The sequence below is a fragment of the Syngnathus acus genome, chromosome 5 (genome assembly GCF_901709675.1).
Source record: "Syngnathus acus chromosome 5, fSynAcu1.2, whole genome shotgun sequence".
In the NCBI taxonomy this organism is placed as follows: Eukaryota; Metazoa; Chordata; class Actinopteri; order Syngnathiformes; family Syngnathidae; genus Syngnathus; species Syngnathus acus.
The window spans coordinates 7,587,348-7,610,599 of NC_051091.1; the positions used below are offsets into that span (position 1 = coordinate 7,587,348).

General features: G+C 42.6%; 3 protein-coding genes and 1 long non-coding RNA gene across 7 annotated transcripts; 1 reads left to right on the forward strand and 3 right to left on the reverse strand.

Annotated features, from left to right (window-relative positions):
* Positions 1–42: 42 nt before the first annotated feature.
* Positions 43–2,397, reverse strand: LOC119123065 (insulin-like growth factor-binding protein 3). The gene is made up of 4 exons (XM_037251856.1): positions 1,677–2,397; positions 1,397–1,425; positions 1,201–1,320; positions 43–1,125 (listed from the first exon to the last, which is right to left on the reverse strand). The coding sequence occupies exons 1-4, from the start codon at positions 1,990–1,992 to the stop codon at positions 1,027–1,029; spliced, it is 564 nt and encodes a 187-aa protein (XP_037107751.1). The 5' UTR covers positions 1,993–2,397; the 3' UTR covers positions 43–1,026.
* Positions 2,398–2,887: 490 nt separating this feature from the next.
* spryd3 (SPRY domain containing 3) lies at positions 2,888–11,736 on the forward strand. Its single transcript, XM_037252235.1, is given in 15 exon segments — positions 2,888–3,023; positions 3,785–3,931; positions 4,065–4,140; positions 7,175–7,299; positions 7,889–7,939; positions 7,941–8,019; positions 8,103–8,288; positions 9,129–9,278; positions 10,570–10,627; positions 10,719–10,757; positions 10,760–10,837; positions 10,920–10,961; positions 10,964–11,017; positions 11,020–11,039; positions 11,127–11,736. Coding segments are annotated over 14 exon segments (1,221 nt in total). The 5' UTR covers positions 2,888–3,023; positions 3,785–3,803; the 3' UTR covers positions 11,262–11,736.
* Positions 11,737–12,179: 443 nt separating this feature from the next.
* On the reverse strand, positions 12,180–12,815 carry LOC119123261. The gene is made up of 2 exons (XR_005098021.1): positions 12,690–12,815; positions 12,180–12,585 (listed from the first exon to the last, which is right to left on the reverse strand). It is a non-coding gene; the product is annotated as an uncharacterized LOC119123261 (long non-coding RNA).
* Positions 12,816–14,103: 1,288 nt separating this feature from the next.
* Positions 14,104–23,185, reverse strand: LOC119123254 (LIM domain and actin-binding protein 1-like). 4 transcript variants are annotated; one of them, XM_037252188.1, is made up of 11 exons: positions 22,945–23,184; positions 20,992–21,125; positions 20,865–20,910; positions 17,728–18,168; positions 16,805–16,859; positions 16,643–16,731; positions 16,272–16,350; positions 16,169–16,203; positions 15,963–16,096; positions 14,871–15,897; positions 14,104–14,775 (listed from the first exon to the last, which is right to left on the reverse strand). In XM_037252188.1, the coding sequence occupies exons 2-11, from the start codon at positions 21,111–21,113 to the stop codon at positions 14,704–14,706; spliced, it is 2,100 nt and encodes a 699-aa protein (XP_037108083.1). In that variant the 5' UTR covers positions 21,114–21,125; positions 22,945–23,184; the 3' UTR covers positions 14,104–14,703. The 4 variants fall into 4 exon arrangements, with proteins under 4 accessions (XP_037108083.1, XP_037108081.1, XP_037108082.1 ...); XM_037252186.1 differs by having other exon boundaries at positions 14,104–15,897; positions 22,945–23,185; XM_037252187.1 differs by lacking the exon at positions 22,945–23,184 and adding an exon at positions 21,466–21,541 and having other exon boundaries at positions 14,104–15,897.
* Between the last annotated feature and the right edge of the window lie 67 nt (positions 23,186–23,252).

Sequence of the window (23,252 nt, forward strand, 5' to 3'; positions counted from 1 at the left end):
TATTTGAATGTCACGCAATTCTTAACAAAACGTCCTGATAACAGCAGTCACATTTTCATAACTTTAATTAAGTTACTGATGGTCAAATAAGTAAAGACATCTGAAAATAACATATATGACATTTGATGACAATGAAACGTAAAAATATGGAATGTTGATGAACAAACAAAATCACAACAACAAACAAACAAACAAACAAACAAAAAATACATTTTAACATGGCGCTAATAATACAATCATAGTATATACAAGGATGTATACTGTTGTTGTACCTCAAGGTACAGGGTACTCTAATGGCTCAGCTATCTTTCCAAACTGTTACTGTAATAATAATAATAATAATAATAATAATGATACTACTCCTACTACTACTACTAATTTATTAAAATATGATTATTAAATATATTATTAGTATTACTACATATAAGTCAAGTTACAAGAATACAAAAGGTTTGTTACTTGAGGGTACCATCCCAGTGGTACACTATACACCTATGCTCATAGTAACACAAAAAAATAAACATAAAATATCCTCATCAGTTATCTTCCAAACCCCATGTTGTTGTTTTTCTCTTGAACCTGCTAATTAGCATTAGCTAATGCCTTAATCATTATTAATGAATACAAATACCATAAATAATAGTAAAAAGAACATAAATAAGATCACAAATAGATATTGTACACAATAGCAGTAGTGTAAGAAATACTCATCTTGTATAAATATCCAATGGGAAATGATATGTGCAGACAAAGAAAGCAATTTACCCAACGGAACAAACATTACACTTGATAAGTGGTAAATGATAAACATAGGATATGTTTTCAACATAGAACATTTGGCAGGATATGCAAAATGTGTCTGGAGGTCTTTTTATGCAGAAGTGACTGATCAAAACAGTTCATTGTATGTTCCCTAGAGGGCGCCAATGGTTTGAGTTACACTTGACACCAGACATGGAATTCCTATCGAGACGTCCTTTATCATCTGCCCATGCTGTTCTTTCTTTAGTTCAACATTGACCCTCTTCAGCAAGTCAAGCCTTTATGTTTTTGTGATGTCACCGGCATGCCACTCTCATCCACACACCAGCACTGACCGCGTTGTTTCCCTCGAGAGGACCAACACTGCGCACAAACAAAACAATATTCTAGATGTGCAAATGCAAACATTCATGTTACACAATCTATAGTACAACTCACCTGCTTCTTTCTGAAGAAGCCACGTTTGTCACAGTTGGGCATGTAGATATCATGATGGGACTTGAATAAATGGCTATCAAGGCCTCTGATAAGTGTGGTTAGCAGCTTTCGACATGGGGCCTGTCAGTGGAGAGGAAGTATGACTAATCATTAATGGTCTCCAGAGTGTATAATTATTAGTGAAGATAATAGTTACCTCCGCCGGATTCTCGGTAGGTGCGGGATCTAAAGGTAGAAACACAACATAATAGACTAGCGAATGTGTTCACACCTAAAATCACTTATTACAAAAATGTCTGGTGAGTTGTAATGAAAAGTGCTGCTATTTTGGTATTATAATGAGTGCATTAAAAACACTGTTGGTAAACAAAAATCTACCCAGTAGACAAGAGAAGACTTTAGAACCTAAACTAGTAGTTTGTGATGCATGCACAACCATTAACATTTTCATCCAGGCGCCAAGCCGGAAACATTACCTGCGCTCTGGTTCCTCTCCGTCCAGCTGATGACGCTAATGTTGCTGCAGACGCCCCTGCCCTCCAGCAGGGTGCGGAGGGGCCGGGGGTCATTCGGCACAGGTGCACAACGCAGACCGCTGGCACAGCTCAGTGTGTAGACCCCACATGGCTCACCAACGGTCAGAGCAGTGCCATTCAAATCTGCCAGCATGTAGATTTGCGAAGGCTTTCCTTTGCAGCCGGGACATCCTCTGGATGGTGTAGTTAGCGGCCTTGAGCTGGAAAGAAGTGGCTGCAGGAAAAGCAGCCCAAGCACGTTCACACACAGAAGCATCTCGCACTTGAAAGTTGTCCAGGGCCTTGATTTGTTGACGCTTGTTTTCTCCGAGGACTTCCAAAGCTTCTACGTTTATTCCTACCGTGCTTCGAAAGCTGGATAGCAATTTGCTCAAGCCAAGAAATGGTGATAATGAGGCTGACAGATAGCACTGGCAGCAGCTTTTAAAGGGCCAAACCAGAGAGGAGAGGTATGGGAGGGTGCATGATGAAGAATGCTAGTTTTCCCTCTCATTTCCACACAGCTGAGCACACCCCATTTCTCCTTGTCACACACACATACACGCACACACACACATACACGCTCATACCATTTGCTGTCTGTCATCTTGAAGTATAGTTGTTTTCTATTCCAACACGAATCAGCAGTGACACCATCGTTTCAATATTGTCATTTGCTCAGTTGAATTTTGTCGGTTATTTTTTCACCTAGAAAACAAAACAAAAAAAGAGATTGATGTATTCTTTAGTATCTATTTTTGTAAGTAATATAGGATCGAAATAAAAAAGAGGAAAATTCAACTTTAATTTCAAGTGTATTTTTTTTCCCCCTGAAAAAAATCCCACATCAAGAAATAATTCAAATCATCTGCGCCACAATTATTAGTACTGCCAATGTATATTATTATTATTATTATTATTATTATTATTAATTTGGTCGCATTGTCCTTTTAAACAACGCATTTACACTTCTGGCGCAGTTACACGCGCCTTGAACACGCACGTACAAAATAATCACGCGTCCGTTTTCTAGTCCGCTGATCTGATTGGCTGCAGAGGCGGAACTTCCGGCAGCACCGGTTGGACAGTGGACACGAAGTGAAAGACTTCAGCCGCTCCAAATCGGAAGAAAGTCTGAAGAACATCGAGTTACGGCTTGTCAAAGAGTAAGAAAGTAGAATACGAAAGCGGGAATATAATAGATTTGACTTCAAACTAAGGGATCGATGGGTTGTCAGCGTTTTTATTCACTCAGAGTGGAAGAATAGCAGTTAGCCGGCCAACTGTGTCGTTTTGGTGACTCTTGTGGTGCGTTTACTGACGTCGTAAATATGTAAACGAAAGTGTCGTTTTACTCGCTGGACATATTGCAACGATTTGAATGATATATTATTGATCACTTGTCATTTAGTTGCAATGTTACCACGCGTTTGTAACGCATTTGTTTGCGTCCAGTTAATAGTTTGTATTCGATCGATTCAAATATGCGTTGTCGTGCCTAAAATAAAACACTCATAGAAACTTTTTGTCCCGTATCTCTAGTTTTCTGATTACATAACTATTAAACAGTGCTCAAAAAAGTTTAATCGTAACCACTTTTCTGACTTTGTAAAATCAAGCCCTGTGTGTTTGCGTTGGTTGTTGAACTATGCACTAACATGTTCTCCTACTGACTATAGTTACCTCTTTTTGATCTACTTTCCAAATCTGTTTAAATGCTTTCTTGAAGTCTAGTCTTGTCTTCTAATGGACTTGTCAGAGCTATTATGTGTCATCATATCATGTATAATTACTGAACTACTTATATACAATGTTTTTTTATGTGTTAGCCTCACACAGTGCTACTTTTATAACATGAACAGCATCACCTGTTCTTCCAATGCAAGGCGGTAAGGGTTCAATTTCCACTCAGTGACAATGTTAATGTTTGTCTGCCTCATTATGAGATGATGACTAGGCCAAGCAGAACAGCAGGGATAGACTAGCTTCCCACAACCATTACCAAACAAGTGGTATAGAAAGTGGATGGACACTATTCAAATAACCCCATTTGTTTCTTTGCTCTTCAGATTGTGATGATTCTCACAAATGGACGACATCAACCTCCATTATCGCTTTTTGAACTGGAGAAGGCGAATACGAGAAATTCGTGAAGTACGACCAGTCCGCTACCGAGAGCGTCTGAAAAGAATGCTAAGGGATGGCGACGTGCTGAGGTAATGTCAACGTGCTTCTGCACTGATTACTTCCACTTTCATTATAAGAATGCCATTTTTGGTTTGTCCCATCATGCATTTGTTTTATTTCACACGTCAAAGAGTTCTTTTTGTTTTTGTAAACTCCGCGCAGGTACCAAGGAAACTCGGATGAAGTCGGCTGTTTTGTGGCGGCGAGGCCATTATCAAAAAGAAATCGCTACTTTGAGGTAAGCGTCAAAGTCATGCTAGAAAAAAAGTCAACGAGTCCACTTGAATTGAATACGTTGATTTCTCTGCTGTGTTTTCAATTTATTTGCTGTCTGTGATGAAAAATGTTCACCAAACAATGCATAGAAATACACAGTTCCCCTTCAAATTATTTTTTCGACTGTCGACTTTTATTACAACTTTCCCGTTTTCTGCTGCTTTGGCTTTGCCAAGGTCTTGGTGGCAGGTATTGTACAATAATATGAAGTCATAATTATGGGCTCGTGACAACGCCTCCTCTGTGTAGGTATGTAATGGGGTGTGTTGACGGTGCTCTTCTGACAAACGACGAAAAAATTGGCTGCAATTGCGGTGGGGTGTTAGGCCCATAATTAGCGTCTCTGGGGTGTGTTCGGTAGAAAGAGCTTTCTGCTTTGTAGCGCTGCTGGCCCGCGGGCTCCATCCATCTGCGCTGAAAGTCGACATATCCGCCTTGATTTCGAGTCTGGGTCAAGGAAGTGCTGTCAGTGAATCAGTTGGGGAAGTTGAGGGTAGAAGTGCAATCGCCCCCGGTGAGAGGTGTGTTCCACAAACTGTCACATTTTCCTCTCGACACCTACACATGAGGTAGCTCGTCCGATGATGCCCTTTTTTTTTTTTTTTTATAACAATGAGCTGTCCGGAATTGTCTGTTATTTTTTTCATGAATGGGCGCGGGTTCCGAACCGTCAGTTTTTTCCCCCCCCCCACTCCCTCGTCTGCAAATTTATAGTATAGAACGTAATCTTTAATGGAAATCATCTGTAAATTGTGTAGATCCAAGACAGAGTTTTATGTGGAGAAGACCTTGGGTATTGCTTGTGTGTCTCCACCTGCATGAGTCATCATAATTAAGAAATCAATACATTTTCTTAGCGCTAAGCTCGCAAGCGTCGGAAGTGATGTGAATACATCATCCAAGGTCGCATCCAGCCCCTTCAATGATGCGGTTCACCTTTTATTTGTTTGCCTTTGGCATCAATCTTTGAACATTTTTACCCGAGCCCACGGACGTGTTTGCTCAGACCAAGCTCTGAACATGAGCGTGCCCGTTGCCATGGCAGCGGTCTGATTAGAACAGGACAATATGTCTTTATAAAACAAAGAACATTCTGTTTCGCAACGTCAACTTACCTCAGCCTCACTTGCCACGTCGGAATCTTAGTCGCTGGCCTTGAAAAATTTATGAGTCAGGGTGTGTGCGTGGACTACATCAAATTTTTTGTCGATCTGAACACATCAAATCACCTTCCAAGTATCTTTTCCACTAAAATATTTGATTCGCTTTCCCAGATAGATTTGTCAAGCAATAAACGATGAAATATATTGTCAGATTATATAATGTCTTCATATTGCTTAAATTGTGTCAAGCAAGAACAGTTTAAGTTTATATATACTAGCTATACGGCTGATATTGAAAAGTTTACACACCCCTGTTGAAATGAGACCAACATAAATTCTAAATACTTTTCACTATTATTGTGACCTATATAACTTGCAATTTTTAAAACCTTTTTGGAAGAGGAAGTAACAACAAACAACTGTGTTTAATGTGGTTGCACAAATGTGCACACCCTCTTGTCACTGCAATGTGGCCGCAGCTTGAATTAGTAATTCACAAACACTCGTTCACAGCCAAGTAGTTATTTTTGCCTCAAATTCTGAAAGACACAACTAATCAAACATCAATTCTACAGAACAATCAATTAATCAATTATTGTTCCACTGCATGGGTTCTTTCTCATTTCACATTTGTGCTTGCTGTCCGTACTGGAGAATGACTGCCTTCTAAGAATTGAACAATATTCCAAGTTGTAATAATTTTAGGAGGCTCCTTGTTTTACTTTCCTTTTTTTTTTTCTTCTTCAATCCAGGCCCATGATGTGATCCCACTGAAGCTTACCAACATTGTTTTTTTTTATGAGCTTAAATAATGTCTCCTGACATGGCTGTTTATCAAGTGAGAAGCTCCTCGTTGCGTCAATTTGGCCATAATAATTTGAAGCGTGAAAGATTCTGACTGGATCCAGATGATATTTTTTGGCCGCGTGCTCGATGACAAATTCAACTCGTGACGGAGTACGTGCTTCTGCCGACATGGAGCATGGCAGCTGATTGCTGACCATTGTGGCCAGCGTGCTACTGTGTAACTCGCTTCCACACTTTAGTGCGTTTGCATTTCGTGTCACTGAGCCAAATAATGCGCCAGCCGCAAAGAAGCCTCCAAAGTCAACACAATGTTGCTAGTTTTATCTCCACTTTTCTCCTTTGTCCTCAAAAGAGTCTTTTACATTGGGCAGACAAGAAAATGTCTCCAGAAACATTCTTATTGAGGACTCAACTTCGGAGGTCACCCCACCTTTGATTTATTGGACTCTAGATGCTCATTTTCAGTGGCAGAAGAAACCATGTTGAAACTTGCCGAGCACACCCACCCACCCACGCCAAGCCGGTCTACCGTGTAGCGATACGCTAACCACACCTTTTAACCTTTTCTGCTTGCATGTGATTCTTTCTTATGACTCACAATGTGGGAGGCGCAGTAACCAAGGGAAGGAAGAAGCCATCTGCGTCAGCCGGGTTGGGGGCTTAATCAGCGACGCGACCTCCTCGTAGATCTGATGTCAGTATTTATGGGCCATCTGACAGTTTTGGAAAGAAAGAAAAAAAAAATCCCTTCTCAGTCTCGAGGGATCTTTGAGGTATCTGTTGAGGTCATGGGAAAGAAATTGAAGTTTCCTCTTTCTGCTCACCCTCCGTCTGCCAGCAGAGCTCCAGCGAGCGTGTTCGCTTCCACGTAGGAGTCACGTCACATGGCACAGGCCGGTTTCTACCTACTCTGTCACTAGTTTTGATGTAAGGTGAACATCTCACAAGTTGGGGAAAATGGAATTAAAAAGATATAAGTGAGAAAATCGCCCGCGTCTGCTTACATGGGTTCCGTTGAATCGCCTCAGTTTTAACACGGCATTTTTCAAGATCATATTTTTCCTGACTTACTGTGGCTTCTTCTAGGTAACAATCGTGGATACAGGAGTGAGGGGCATGATTGCTGTCGGTTTAGTGCCTCAGCTCTACAAGCTGGACCATCAGCCGGGCTGGCTGCCAAATTCTGTGGCTTTCCATGCAGATGATGGCAAGTACGTGTGACAATTTTTTTTTTCTTCGAGGTATGCGCAGCATGATTCGTGGTCACGTTAAGGCGCGTAAAAAATTGCAGTTATGTCTGTCTTGCATTGAGGGAACTTAAAGGAACTTTGACCTATAAACATACGCGTGACACTTACTGCGCAACATTTTTTCGTACACATTTGCTTTGGTATGCGCTGTGAATTAATGCATATTCAATCTTTGTGTCTCACACTTCCCCTTAAAAAGTCTCACAGCGGTGGCAACGGAGAAAAATGAACAGCACAATCTGCTTGCTGGTGCCTTTACATTAGTAGACCTTATCTGCATGTTTAGTGGCCCAAGCAATCATATAAATTTGTCTCTCCATCTCTGTATTTTTTTAGTTGTGTGTTCATGATTCATTTCTGAAACGAGTATTATCATATTATTGCTGAGAGATGTATAAAATAGGTCCCGAACTGGAAGGAATTTGGGGGGCTGATTTAGCAGGATTCAAATCGGGATAACCAATTAATTGGCTGATTAATGAAAAGGAAAAAAAAGCTGTCCCAAAATCTGCTGACGCTTGACCTAATGTGAAGACTCATTTTCCTTCAGACTGTACAACGGCAACACTGTCGGACAACAGTTTGGTCCAAATGCTGCAGAGGAGATCGATCGGCTGCGGAATCTCCCTGGAATCTGATGATGGACAGTTGACTGTGTTTTTTACCAAGAATGGTAAAGAAGTAAGTACACTGTGAACATCTTTGGTTCTGGTTTTTTGACTTCCTCATTCCTGATTTTGAAAAATATTTCAATACGTGTGCAGGTTGGCAGATTGGACGTGCCGGCGGCCGAGGCTCTCTACCCTGCTGTAGGAATGCATTCGCTGGGCGAGGAAGTGCTGCTGGACCTGCACGCCGAATGGAGGATGGAGGAGGATGACGGTCTGATGATAGTGGACAGCCATGAAGACGACTGGGGCCGCCTCCATGACATTAGAGTGTCTGGCACTGTAAGTACCGAAAGTGCAGAAGAACGTTAATATGGATTTTTTATGGCTGAGGACGTATTTTTTACAATAGGAAATAAAGGCTTTGGAGCAATAAAATTTGGGGAACGCAAATTGTTTCATTTCCCTGTAATACATTTTGAATTCAAGTTCCCACTTTTAAATGACAATATTACTGAGTCAATATAGCGGAGAAAAGCCAAATCAGAAGTAAGTGATGGCAAATTCGTATGATACAGTCAAATTAATACTCTGGAGAGGTCGTTGACCTTCCTCCATTTTACCAACCCCACCCATTTTGGAGACGTCCAGACTGCAGTGTTGGTGTCTGACTCAGATGCTGAGGCACATTAAATGTGAGCTCAATTACAGGAAGCAAAGAGAGAATCGCAGCCCAATCACCCTCCAGGCACCAGCAAATACTTTGACGTCTGCAACACCTTTTCTTCATGCGTGATTTCTACAAATTAGCCCCCTATCATTTTATTAAAGTCATTCTTTTCTACGTCAACATGTGACGGCTAAATTCCTTTCTACGGTTCTCAGGAAACCTGTTGGGAGAAAAACAAACAAACGGCTTCTCTCCTAATAGCCTCAAGTTATGCAGGGCTTGAACTTGGAAGCTTATCAGGTCCTATTTCTTTACATATAGTGTCACTTTTTATCTGCAAAAGTTCATTACTCAATTAGTTTGTTGTCTCTTGTTGGTAGTGTAGTAAGTACAAGTAATAAAGTCAGTGGTTAAACTCGTCTTTTTTTTCTATTCGTAGCATTATGACGTGTTTTGGGACATTTCATCAAGTGTATATTTGAAGTGCTAACATGAGCGTGTTCTTCCCTCAGCTGCTGGAGTACACGGGCAAAGGGAAGAGCATCGTGGACGTGGGCTTGGCTCAGGCCCTTCGGCCCCTCAACACGCGCTTCCACTACTACGAGCTGGAGATCACGGACGCCGGCGAGAAGTGTTACATCGCCCTGGGCCTGGCGCGCAAGGTACGAGGCCGTCAGCGTGAGGGTCCGGGGCCTCCCTTCCACATGTTTTCATTGTTTCCAGTCGACGTGATGATGGATGAGGGAGGGAAAGAATAAATATTATCTCATTGTGCCCTCACATCTGCGTTTCCGTCCGAGGCGGGTTGGGTTGTTCCACTTAGATGCTAATCTGCCTCATTAAGGAGAAGAGTGTAGTCACAGTGGAGGAAAGTTAGTTAGGTGTCGTTTGATTGCAAATGATTCACATTCTGGAAAGGGAACGAAGACCCGTTGAATGTTTTACACATGATCGAGCAGTTGTGTCATTGGAATAACACATTAGAGAAGAAGCGGGCCTCCGATGTGGAGATCTTCTGCCATGTGCTCATTGTTTTCACTTTGCGGCGGCTCACTGACACGCTCGCTCTTTGCTTTGTGCCAGCTGTGTGCAACGCCACTCGCAGCCTGGGAGGTGGCCCATCCATGTTGAGCTTCGCGCCTTCTCTAATCTCCTTCTGAGTCCTTCTGGCATTGATGTGCGCGGGCGTGTCGCGACATCGGAAAATAGAGCTGTCGTTTTCCTGATCGCTTTTCCTGGAATTGTTTTTCCCAGCACGTCTGTGGTTTTTCGAAAGGTTTTTTTTTTGTTTTTTTTTTTCTTCGCTCGTTCCTTTTGAGCTAATAATCAAAACAGAGGTATCCTTTTTCTCCTGTCAGGGTAAGAATTTGTTATTTACTCAGTCCTTCCACAACGGTTTTATTTCCATGTTCTCTTTGGAGGAAAATGAATCAATCTTTACTCCAGAGAACCTGCCTCTAATTTGAGTTCGTTTTCTTTCACTGCGCGTATGTTTTGTAATGTCCAAGTCCAGGACAAGAAGAACCGTCATGCCAGTCTGATCGGTCAAGCTTGTGACGCATGTCAGCATCTCCTTCCACAGGGAGGGAAAGTCAAGGCTGATCATGTCAAAAGCATTTGGAAGCAAAATGTTTATATGACTTTTAAAAACAACCACCCTGTTAAGTGCACAAGTTGAAGAGTTGAAGGCAAAAGCTAGAGAGCGCTCAAGTGCTCACTGACATAAACTAGAAGCTTCTGCTGTCTGTCTTCTGCAAATTTGCCAATACGCGAAAATGTCAGCCTGCAGCACGGCATGAAGAGTTGAAGGATTTGATGCAGAGCTTTTTATCTCTTCTTAATAGATCAGCTTCCACATCTGTGAAGACCTCAAGTAAACCAGGCTCAAAGAGGGCCAAAGAGACAAATATATTTGAATGCTTACTTGACTGAACTTTGAATTTTATCCCACAGGATTATCCTAAAAACAGACATCCAGGTTGGAGCAGAGGCTCCATTGCGTATCACGCTGGTGAGTATTCAAAATTGATAATTCATTATTTGTCAGCGGGTAAAAACTGGACATTGTGACGCAGTGAGGTAACCCCAGATTTCATTTGTAGATGACGGCAAGTTGTTCCAGGGCAGCGGTGTCGGCGACGCCTCGGCCCACGTTGCTTCGAAGGAGACCTCATGGGCTGCGGCATCATGTTTCCACGAGACTTCAGCCATGAGGGCGGAGGCGAGTCGCCTGAAGCTTCATCTGACGGTCACGCCACACATCCTATTTAACTGTCCGTCTTTCTCCCCACGACCTTGTTTAGATGATGCGGACGACTGGGACCTGGAAATATTGCCGCAGCCCAGCCAGTTCAGAACGACTTGTACGCGAGCAATGACGATGACGACGAGGAGGGGGAAGACATGAGGGAACTAAGGTCACGGTGGAGACGATGCCAAGACCGCGCTAAGCCGGGAGCTCCTTTGGTGCAGCGCTCTTCATTTGTCCTTCTGCTGTCCTCTTGCGACAGGTGTTCTTCACCCGCAATGGAAAGGTGGTGGGGCGTAGGGAGGTGGCCTTACCGGTAGGAGGCTTCTACCCCACTATCGGCATGATGAGCAACGGCGAGAAGGTTAAAGTGGACCTGCACCCGCTCAGCGGCTGAACGCCGACGCGGGACTCCGTTACCTCATCGTCAAATGGCTGCTGCTTGTAGAGGTCACGTCAGGATGGAACTGTGGCCTTCTCATGCTGTAAGAGTCAAGTCACTTTGATTCGAAACGATCCAAATGTTTCTTGAAGTTCTAATTGTAGCACACATTGTGGTGTTGATGTTGGATAAAAAGAAACAGCAATCAACTTATTTCCCTCATTTAGTCTGCAGCCTAACGCCACATAAATGGTGCATTACTGACACCAAGTGGTGAGAGTCTTGTACTGCAGTTATTGTTTCACTTCATTGCCTCAAACTTGGCTTGAAGTCTGGGCCTGTCAAATCGAACACAACGTTACTCCTACTACTCTTGTATGGCTACACAACTTAATTGTGCCCTTATAGTGGATGAGCAATTGTCGAACATTGTCAAGGTATGTTGCTGATGTAGATGGATGGACAAAATACATTATTTTTTCAAAAATGAGTAATCTTCTGATAATTGTGTAAAATGTTTTGTGACCTGATGATCTCACACTAATGTGCCACAGCTCAGTGTTTGGGAAACACTGCCTGAACACATTACAGCCTTTAATGGCAATTCTTTGGAAAAAATATAGCTTTATTTCCCTCCATTTAGGTGATTTGATCCTCTTTGTTTGGTTTGTTTTCATTTCATGTATTGTAATGTTGCTAGTGTACATGTTAGCAACCACACATCAATTTGCAAGCTTTTATCAAATAGTAAAAGGAAGATGTTGATGGAAGGATAATTAATGACCAAAAACACAATTGCAAATGTCTAAATGTTCTTGACAATGAAGCCATAACTATTGCTCTCAGGTATATTTAAATATCAAAAGCAATCATCTTTTTATTTATTCAAGTCACAGATGTTTTCTGCATTGTGTTGCATTTTCTTTGCCTTGCTTTTTTTTTTTTTTTCTCGAAGGGGGGGTGAGTCCTTTGTGTTCAAATAATAGAGGATTCTCGTTTTTTAACACTAAGATTTGCTCTCTGTCACCTGCACTTTCAGCAGTTTTTCTGTTCCTCCACAGACGCGCACACAAAGAAGGTTGTTGTATGTTCCGTCTTGTCCCTCATGCCACAAATGTGTATGCCAGGTTCACTGAACACTAAAATGGGCCTTGGTGTGATGTAAATGTGGGATAGGCTCCAGCTTGGCTGTGAGACCCCTTAATTGCATAAGTAGCATATTGTAAAGTGTGTGAACGCATGAATGTTGAATTTGTTTGGAAAATCTGCATCAGATCAGCCACCCTTAGACCATTCTGACCAAAGTGCCTGACAATTATTGTCTGCAAATCAGCATGTACTCTTTATTCATGTCAGTAGTTTTCACAGTTCTGTTTAAAAACATGGCCAAATGGTGCTCAAGTACACATTACTCTCAGCTTGTGATAAGTCAAACCCATCAACCAGGCCAGGCCTTATGTATGGCTCTGTGAAGCAATCTAATAATGCCCAAATGTTGTGTATACAATATACCTATTATTGCTATTTGATTATTTGCTGGTGCCTGTGTACATATTAAATGTCTTATTCGGTACCAGTGTTTTCTTCTGACTTATACATTTTTGTGTGCAATAGGCAGTCATGCTGAACCTGCTTGATTCATGATTGGCAATTCAGAACATAAATGAATGCCACTTGGAAAAACGTCAGGGAATTTTTCACATTTCCTTGGCCTTCCAAGTGATTGATATAATCCAGGGGTCGGGAACCTTTTGAACCTTTGGGCTCTTTTGGTGACTGCGTCTGGCTCGTGGACAAAACTGACATTTATTTAGACAATTTAAGTCATGCATAATTTTGTTAGATTATTCAAGTAAAAATTAGACCTACTGCAATCAAAATGTTAAATTAGCTTTCAAAATATAAAATATGATCACGTTTGTAATCCATCCTATCTGTTTTCTACCGCTGAAATCCATGGTTGCGTCATATCAGCCAATCACAGCTGCCCTTCAGTGTAGGGTGACGCCAGGTCGGACAAAAAAAGCGCGATTTGTATTGGACAATACGGTGCCAATGGGGTCGTGAGAGGTAAAATTCCATCCGCTTTATTTAAAATTTCAGCTAGCTAGCTGGCACACACGCCAGGCAAGCTAGAAAGATGGCGAAGAGAAAAAAACCATGACTTTACCGAACATTTAAGTGGACCGAAGAATTCGCATTTGTGGAGAGAGGAGCCTCATATGCATTGACAAAATTGCATAAATGAAACTCTACAATACGCCACTTTGAGACACGACATGCTACGCTAGTTTTGCTAGCGCATTAGCTATTGTGAGGAACGAAAAGCCATTCACTGATGGCGAGTATTTCAACATTTACGCTTGATGTGGCTAATGAACTTTTGGACGACTTCACGGATAAAGAAAAGATACTCAAACGGATAAAAGACATGCCTCTGAACCGTTCACGATCGGGCCATTATGACTGATGAGAGCCTCAACACCAGCATGAAGCTCAACCTCACCGCATATCAACCGGGCTTCAAAGCCATCAGCAAAACCATGCAGCCCCAGAAGTCTCATTAATGGTGAGTTTTTTTTCTTTCTAGGCTTCAATATAAAAACGTTCTTAAAAAGAATTCATTAGTACACTCAAAACAAATCGTTGGTCTTAATTAAAATACATGCATTTAATTGTATTTAGCCTATCTTTTTTCTTTTTTTTTTTAATGGTATGGGGGTATGGCTCTCACGGGAAATTATTTTACAAAAAAATGGGCATTTATGGCTCTGTCCTGTGTCCGCCCAAAAGGTTCTCGACCAGTTTAATTGATTATATTATAATCGATTTAATTGTACAAAATCAAAAAGCCAGATTGCCTTTTAATATTTTATTATTCTTGAACATAAAACAATACTAACTTAAGTGGAATCTGTTATACAAATTTAAAGTAATAAAGCCAAATCTGGTTTGAAACATTGGAAAATATTGTTTACCTCACATAAATCAATTATGAAGGGGGAAAAAAATCTGAAAATATATTAATCAGGAGCACTTTCTCAATGTCTGGCAGTAAGAACAATTTGTCAGATTCATTCTCAAAGGCTAAAAATAACATTTACACCAATGTGACATTAACTCTCTTTGGATCTCAATAAGGCTAATATGGCAATTCCAGTTTCTATTAAGGTGTTCAGCAAAAATAAAGGCTTGTCAGAGCAGCTGCCCATTTGTTTTTGTCTTTGTTTACCTGAGAAGTTTCGTGTCCAGTCATTTAATTATTGCCTTTAGTATAGTAGGAAAAGAAAATGAGATATCTGACTCCTCTCAAAGTATATTCAGGAGTTCTCTTAACCAACTGACAAACAATTGACAAAAGTAAAACCAAAATGAAAGCCTTAACTTCAGAAATAAGAGGCAGCTGTTGCACGATGCTGAAGACAAATTAGGTTAATGTTGATGAGATGCTCAGTTTTCATCGTCGTCGTAGTGACGGTTCTTTTTGATGATGTCTTCCGCCGTCAGCTCCTCTGCGTCGCTCTCGACTCTATCCTCTGCGTCGCTCTCGACTCTATCCTCTGCGTCGCTCTCGACTCTATCCTCTGCGTCGCTCTCGACTCTATCCTCTGCGTCGCTCTCGACTTTATCCTCTGCGTCGCTCTCGACTTTATCCTCTGCGTCGCTCTCGGCTTTATCCTCTGCGTCGCTCTCGGCTTTATCCTCGTCCCAGAAGCCGACGTCCTGTAAGGTGCGATTCTGTTTGGGCTGCGCGGGCGGTGATGGGGACGCCGAGATGTCAGGAGAGATGCTCCGGGAGCGGTTATTAGCCAGTGGGCTTCCTTCCTGTGCGGGTTCACCGTATTGATGGTCGGTCTCCGTGACATCATCCAGGCTGCTTTGACTGACTACTTCCCTAGCGATTTGCTTTTCACTCTCCTCTCTCTTCCTCAGTAGCTCCTCCACTTTCTCGTCTGCCTTTCTTTCTTGAGATGAGCTTTTTTCCTCCAGGGACTCTCTCCATTGCTCTAGCGCCTTGAGAGGCCGGCGAGGCTCCCTGGGAATGGCGGTGGCTTCCAGGCTCGGCTGGGCAGCCGTGAAGGGCCGACAGCGCTCCCTTAGGGAAGAGCTCCTCCTCAAGCTCGTCAATTCCGCACGCTCGACGCTGTGAGATGACGAAGCCGAGGACAGAGAATCGTCCTCCGGGGGCCACTTGGCCCTCCAGGCTCGTCCCGCGGTGCTCCCCTCGAAGGCCGGGCTGCGCAAGCCTGCGCCGAGGGCGGACTCGCCGGCGGGGGGCGGCCAGGCGATCCTCAACCTGCGGGTCTCGGCCGGCTTCTCCGCAGAGCTGGCGGCCGTATGCATCCGAGTTTCCAGATGGGCGGCGAGGTCGGTGACTTTGACTGCCGGTGATGCTTCTTCAGAAGTCGGGGTCAGTTGCTTGTCCGGCATGCTCTCGATTGACTCGGTTCTCCTCCTTGCCGCTTCCAATAGTTGCTCTGGGGACTTTGCCACCTCCTCTTCGCCCTCTTCTCCGTCCTTGCGAGGCGCCCACAGCTCCTTGTGAGGCCGGTGGCCGAAGCCCTCGTCATAATTGCCCTTGGCTTTAAACAGTTGACTGAAATGAGGCTTGCAGTACACGTTGCCGTGCAGGGAGGCAAAGTTGCCTAGGCTGAAAACAGGAACTATATTAGTCAAAAGTTGCATTTAAGGTAACATTTTGGACAGGAAAGCAACCTGAGCTTTGTGCTGCAATGGACACAGCGGAAGCAACTTTTGTGGTAGATGTGCTGAAGAGCCGCCAATCTCTCCAGAGGATACACCGTCTTCTGACAAGCAAAGCAAGTCTCCTTGGCTGGAGGGCAGAACTTCTGAAACACAGACCCACGGGAATGTATCGTAGGCATCTTGTCTACTGACAAGAGCTGCATTGCTGGACTCACCCTGGATGGTTTTGAGATCTCACTGGTGCCATCACCTGGAACATACAATACAGTTGCGGTACATTCAGCTTTCCGATCGACGACGACCTGGCCGGTGACTCACCATTGCACTCGGTTCCAGGTATCACTTTCTGAATTGCAGATAGAGATATTTTGGAGGGAAGCACCTCTGGGGTCACAGCCTGGAGAAAACCAAAATGGCGATTATGCACAAAGTGTTAACGGTGATCACAGTGGGAACATTCGAAAGGAGGACAGGAGGGCACTAATCAATCAATATGTACATAAACACGCAAACAAAGTCATAGCTCCAAATGTCAAAGTTCACATTCAACTGAAAATTTCACTTCATCTACTTGTTCCATTCCATTCCTGTAAAACTAAAACCATTAGTGGATGTGAAAAAAGATTCCATCGACCCAAAACGCCCACACAGGCCTCCCATTTTTTTAAATTTACTTAATTATTACTCACAGATTTCGTGTTGCTTTGTTTGGACACAGCAGCAGAGTATTTGGCCAGCTTCTCCCTCAGTGACGTCTTCTCCAGCACGCGGTCACACACTGATAGAGCACAAAGTTCATGTTTTTCTGCTATCAAGCTTAGCAGTGCGCTGATATTCATATTGAATCTCACCAGATGTTTGCTCCATGTCTTCCGACGAGGCACTTTGTCTAGTCGACCTGTAATCCTGAATGAAAGAGGGAGAATGATGTTTGAACATTAGCAGCGGCCGCCTCCCTTAACCTTAACGCCTAATTCAATCAGTGCACTTTAGTTATCAGCTTATCATTACTCACAGGCCACTTACACAAAGCGAGGCTGCCTTCCTGTCTTTGAGCAAGACCGTGCTCCAAATGTGACACTCCCATGCAGTCTAGACGCTGGTTACAATGTTTTGGCCCGAACGAGCCGTCATATCAAGCCATGCGTGATTGATAGTCAAGGCGGACCGATGAGAGCGCGGTGAGAAAATGTGGAGCGTGAGATAACGCAGGTCTGCATGACGGAGTAGCCCTAGGTCAGGAATGTTCCTAAATTCCTCACTTGGTCAAGGTGAGCTCTTGGCGGATTTTGTGTACTGAAAACATCCTTTAGCTTTAGATTACTTGCAACCGTTAAGAAAAATGAGTCACACAAGGTGTTTAACTCTTATATATCAAACCTAAACCCTTGGTGTTCTATATAAAAACTCAATTTTGAGCTACTACAGACTCTCCAAATGTTATTGTAAAACACAATATTTTTCAGCGACAGACTCTTCGTGCTTCATTTTTTAACCACCTATGAAAGGAAAACAAAATGGCCGCCCAAGAGCTCGATTATAATGGGTTCATCTTTCTGCTTAATTCGTATTCCACGAACGCACTATTAATCAGAATCCTGTGTTTAGTCTCGTGTGGCCGCATAGAACACATTATTGTAGTGACCCATTTTTTTTCTTGACTTCCCCTTTAAGGAATGTGAAGGAAAGGGAAGTCAACAGTTTTACTCTAATCAAACTGTTCGATTGTACTTCTATTTTTTGCGGTATGAGAATTCAGCAAACCAGATGTCACCTTGAGTGAGGTGTCGTCTGTCTTCTCAAACTTCATCTTCAGATTGTTGAGTGGCACTTTTTGCTGTTCATGGGAGGCACGGGGGCTGGTCGGAACTTGTTCGTCAGGCTTTTCGAGTGCTTCGCTGTACATCGGCGCAGCTTTGTCCATCCCACTCCGATCTTCCGCTCGTGGAGACGCTGGGGGCGTGAAGACTGGATCGCTGACAGGGATGCTAGGCGGATCTTCTCGAGGAGGCCGCCAGACCACTGGGCTCTTTGAACGGGGTGGCTCGCTGACGGAAGCCGCTCTACCCACGACAGGAAATGTGCTTTGATTGTTTATGGGCGCCGAGATGAATGGAGTCTTGTCCTGCCGGCTGCCGTTCCCTGCTTGCTCCCAGCGCTTCTTCAACGCACTAAGGTTGCTGGTGCGCTGGGAGGTCGATGCGCCGTCAAATCCCTAAAAGACAAGACAGAAAGGCAACATTAACGCTCAGCCACTGTTTGCTGAAACTGAGAATGCCACAATCTTCTCGCTTGGCTTGACTGGCCCATTGACAGAACAGCTGTTAAAGATCGTCCTGGGAATACTGCTAATGTCTCTGCTGAGTCGGCTCGAGTCGGCAAAACGAATGGCCCGAGACGTATCGAACATGGCTGAGCATGCATGCCGCATTCCATTGTGAACAACTTCACCTTGACTAAAACACAGAGGTTTGCCATTCATGCCAATAATAACGCAAGCGGCAAGACGCAGCAGCAGACTGGCAGCTGCTGTGTGACCTTCAAAAAACTTCCTGAATTGTGAAAGAGGAATGACACGTTGAAGAAAAAGCGGATCTGTACATGGGCGTCAATCACGCAAAAGAAAAATCTCAGCTTACTTTTCTAAGCATGCCTGGTCATTTAAGAACATCTGATCTCGGTTTTATTGTTATGTTGCAAGATTGCAATTGGGATTGCTGTCATCCGCCACCCACAAGATACCCGAAATGGACCCTGGCTCAACAGTATGCCAACATTTAGATGCAGAAGAAAAAAAGAGCAGACATTGTGTGCAAAGCCCAAAGTAACAGAAGCCGAATGAAAAGAAACCCAAAGCAAAAAGTAAGTCAACCTGTGGCCAAGAGGAGGCAGCAAGGTGTGCGAGCGCGTCCTCCGCTCGGTCCTCTTCCGATGAGCATGAGGTGGAAGTGTGCCAGATGTTAGCCACCAGACTAAATAAGCTCCCGCTACTTAGTCCAACCCCTCCGACACCAGGAAAGAGTCAGAAAGCCCAGCAAACTCAAGCAGGAAATGATACATAGGAGCAAAGTTAACTCTTTGTGCTCTCATAGGATAGAAAGCTCTTTATTGCAAGCACCACGCGTGCAAGCAGGCCTGCGTTAAAACCTGACCGTGCAATCTTTTCAATGTTTATCTGAAACAAACAACCCAATAGACAAGCAGTATAGTCCAGATGAGAACAATTGTGATCAAAGTATGATCAAATAGAGATCTTAGTATCTTATTATCTTATTTTGCTGAGACGAGTAAAAATATTAGGAACAGCTCTCAGTAAGATGTAGTATTTTTGTACAGCGTCGCAAAAACAACCACCAAAACGAATGTTTGATTCTCATTCTTTATAAAGGCAGAATGTCCAAGTCGGATGGATTATTGTGGCCGGTGGGTCTGGTAAGAGAATGTTCTTGACTTGTCCTTATATATCCAAACAATACTTGCCAACAATCCTTTCAGATCTTTTAATGTTGACGTGGGCTTCTTGGCAGCATCCCTTATCACGTTTCTCCTGGACTTAACGCCAACTTTAAAAGGAGGCCCGCCGAGTGCGGGTAATGTTCCGGATGTGGCGCTTTTTCTCCATCTGTTAAAGGTCTTCATCGTGGCCTATTTTGCGTAGCCTATGCGATCTGCTGCCAACTGCTTTCTCCCTCTACAGTTTTCGTCCTCTTTCATGCCTTTTTTCCTTTTGAGACTAGAGCTTTAGCTTTATGATGCGTGCCAACAAACATCGGGACATGTCATTAAACTTAGATTTAGCAAGAATTTTCATCTGTGTCCTTTATTGTGATCACAGCCAAACCAATGGAGACATGTTTTAATCTTGTGTTTCGGACATTGCTTTTTGGATAAAGAGTGATGATTTTATAAATCCTCCCAAGATCAAAGCCAACCACTGTTTGTTTTGAAAAACCAATAAAAAAGAAAATATCTTGATGTTGACACACAAAACAGAAGGAAGGATTTTGGTGCTTTTTCTGGATTGCCCTTTACATGACAACAACGTGGCATTCGAACAGGTTTCACGGCTCGGCCTCACCCTTTTATTTCCACTCGGTCAAACCTAGCAATTAGTTTATCCTTGAAATTTAATGACTTCCATTGTGAGGACTTGCACACGCACGCAAACGACAGATGGTCTTTTTCTGCCGCTTAGCCTCAACTACAGCAGGGAACTATTTTCTAATAGTTTTAACAATGACGCATCCCTGAGCACATTGTGCGTCTTACACAAAAAGGTAATTCTTAGTTAACTCAAATTAATCTTATTTCAAACTTAAAAACAACACAACTTCAGGTACACACAGCCATATTACCTTGATTTTTTTCATGATAGTGGCTGGTCAGTTATCCATGTCGTAGCAGTAATAACAATAATAATTGTTGGTCCAGGCATGTGTGTTTTATCTTTCATTCAGACAAAGCAGCAAACAAACACCGGCACATTGCAAGCAGATTACACTGATTGAGGGCGGATTATGGGTTCGATGACCTGCCCATTGCTACTGGTGGCCAATGAGAGGTCAGCTAGGACAACACAATTTGCCAAGACTTGTCTTGCCGGTCAGTATTTTTGATTCAGTTCAAAGTTCAAACAGCCACTGATGACGCTAAACATAGATGCAGTAAACCTTAGTTTTCAGGTGAATAAGAAAATTTAGGTTGATTTGTCAATCTTGTGACAATTCAACTCGGTGACCAACTGAAATATCAACTCCACTAGCGGATTTACTTGGCATTGATTTCATTAATTTAAAAGAAGAAGATGACTGGAATTTGGGAGCAAATTACACATACATAAAAAAATAAAAATAAATTGGAGGTTGAACTTGCGAAGTTACGGTGTATTTGAAACATTAATTTTGTACTTACTCCTTTCCTTTTATTTGTATTTATCTCCTCTGCAGCTTTCTGATACCTGAGGGGAGAAGGGGGGGTTTTATAAAAAAAAAAAAAGATTTTCAATACATGTGCAACTCGAATCCTTTTGTTAACTCACTTGGAGAAGCGCTCAGCAATGGCATTACTTCTTCCTGGCCCGCCGACCAGGGACAACTCCTTTGCGGTGACACGCACTGACTGCGTCACCCACGACTTTCGACTGAACGGAGTCCTTTCCATCTTCGCAGCTAACTAAAAAAACACACAAACAAATCACGGACATAAGCACACACACTCCAATCGCTTATCCTTGGCCAAAGTTTTATGCCACTCAAATCCAAATAAACATACAAAGTACGACATTCCGGGTATTGACACGTTCAAACTTGCACTCCCTTGCCTGCTTGATTTCAAAACGAAAAGTGCAAACATCTAGGCTGTTATTTTGGGAAGGCCAGCGCATACTGTGCTTTGCGGATAGAACTCACTGGCTGCTCATAACCACACGGCTCAAAACACACAGTCGCTATTTAACTTTATTCTGACCCAGCCGTATCATAACAGCGGCAGACAGATGATAACCCTCCATTACCTTTTCTGTGTTTAGTAGAGTGGAACGTCAAAAGGTCTGGGAATGAATCCCACTACTGATGTTCACAGTGTGCTCTAAAAACATGATTTAGGAGCAATGGGAAAGATTGAGGAGCTATGTTAAGACGAACTAAAAAAAAAAAATGAAGTATTGGAGTGTGAAATACTGTTTTTGAGAGCACTGACTCGATGGATTTCCTCAGTATGGTACAGCAGCCTCTGACCATTTCTGTGTCCAAAAAAAAATTCCTATTTCGATGGACCGACATAAAAATAAACAAATGATGGGAAAAAATAAAACCTACATTGTAGCTGTAATTTGTGTTCGCCCTGCCGCTACGTATAAATCACGTGATTAGTCATCAAACTGTCCTTTGAAGCCCTCAAGGAGTGGCATTTCTATTCACCTACAAGCACAGATTGTCTCAATGTCTCGTCTTACATAAATACAATGTGTCGTGTGTACTTTCGACAAATCATTTAACACATACATTTACCGTGTCGCTTGCAGTCTTGACCATGTGAATTAACATGATTACATTTTATAGCATCATTTGCCACCACATGTAGGAATGTGTTTCAGTTAGGCTTAGGTGTGTGATAACAGTGGAGTTGTTTGACAATGTTAAGAAGTCATCGCTTTTTGGAATTCGTTTCATTGAATGTTCCTGTTAAATGAATCGAAATAATAGATGACGAAAAAAGTGTGGCGTGTCTCAGAGTGTGACAGAGCACATTGCCTTCTGACAGTCTTTGCTTTAGGACTTGTCTGAAGTCATTACAATCACAGATTATGACAAATGGAAAGGGAGTGCTGGGCTGGGCCATGCTTCTGCTCTTTTGGGTCAATAAGATATTACGACTGCCGTTCAGCTCTGAGAATTCTACATGAACAAAGCCAAAAGGACAATAGTCCTCATTTTGCATTTTTTAGTGCAAGGTCCATACCGGATGTATTCAAGTTACCCTTACCAAGTAACTACAGCACACTCAAATACTGACGCAGTCTAGACAGTCAGAAGCAAATTGGTGGAAAAACACTCATTAATACGTAACAGACTTCAGAGGAACTTAAGGATTTAAATAAATTAATTGACAGAACGTATGATTAGTTGAACCTTTGAGTAAGACTGGAGAAGCCTGCTCCTGCAAATTCCGAAACAGCTAGTAAATCATTAATTTAAGTACTGGTGTACTAAATGATGGCTGGATATGAAAATAATTATTGATTTTTTTTTTTTTTTTTTTAAACGTACTTGAAAACATGGGATCTGATTTGGAACTATATTGTTAATCGATCAAATGTTTGAATTTACGGTAAGTATAGGGCCTATACTATAGGCACTCGGTTTAATAAGAAATCATCCCTAAATGGCGCATTATGACGACAACGAATTTACGTTCAACGTATGACTCATAAAGGACGGATTTAATAAAAAAAATATCTATTTTACGGTCTTGCGTTAAAAAGCTGTCTTACCTGTACACACGTCCGTGAAGTTTTGACGAAACTGCAAGACACCTGACACTCGCTACAGCCGGATGCATGGTTGCCAGATCCAGCTGATAGTCTTGGTTAAGGATATCGCGGCAGCTGAAACGAGTGATTCCTGCATTATGTCCCTCTGTTGTAGTTAATCAAGATAGGAAAATAGACGAAACAAATCAAATGAAAATACGGATAATTTGATATATCGCTTGATCAAACTGCTGCAATTAAACCGTCAAACTTGGCAACCCTCTCACGGTGAGGGGAGCTTGAGGTGGAGTGAAATGAAAGGTGTCACA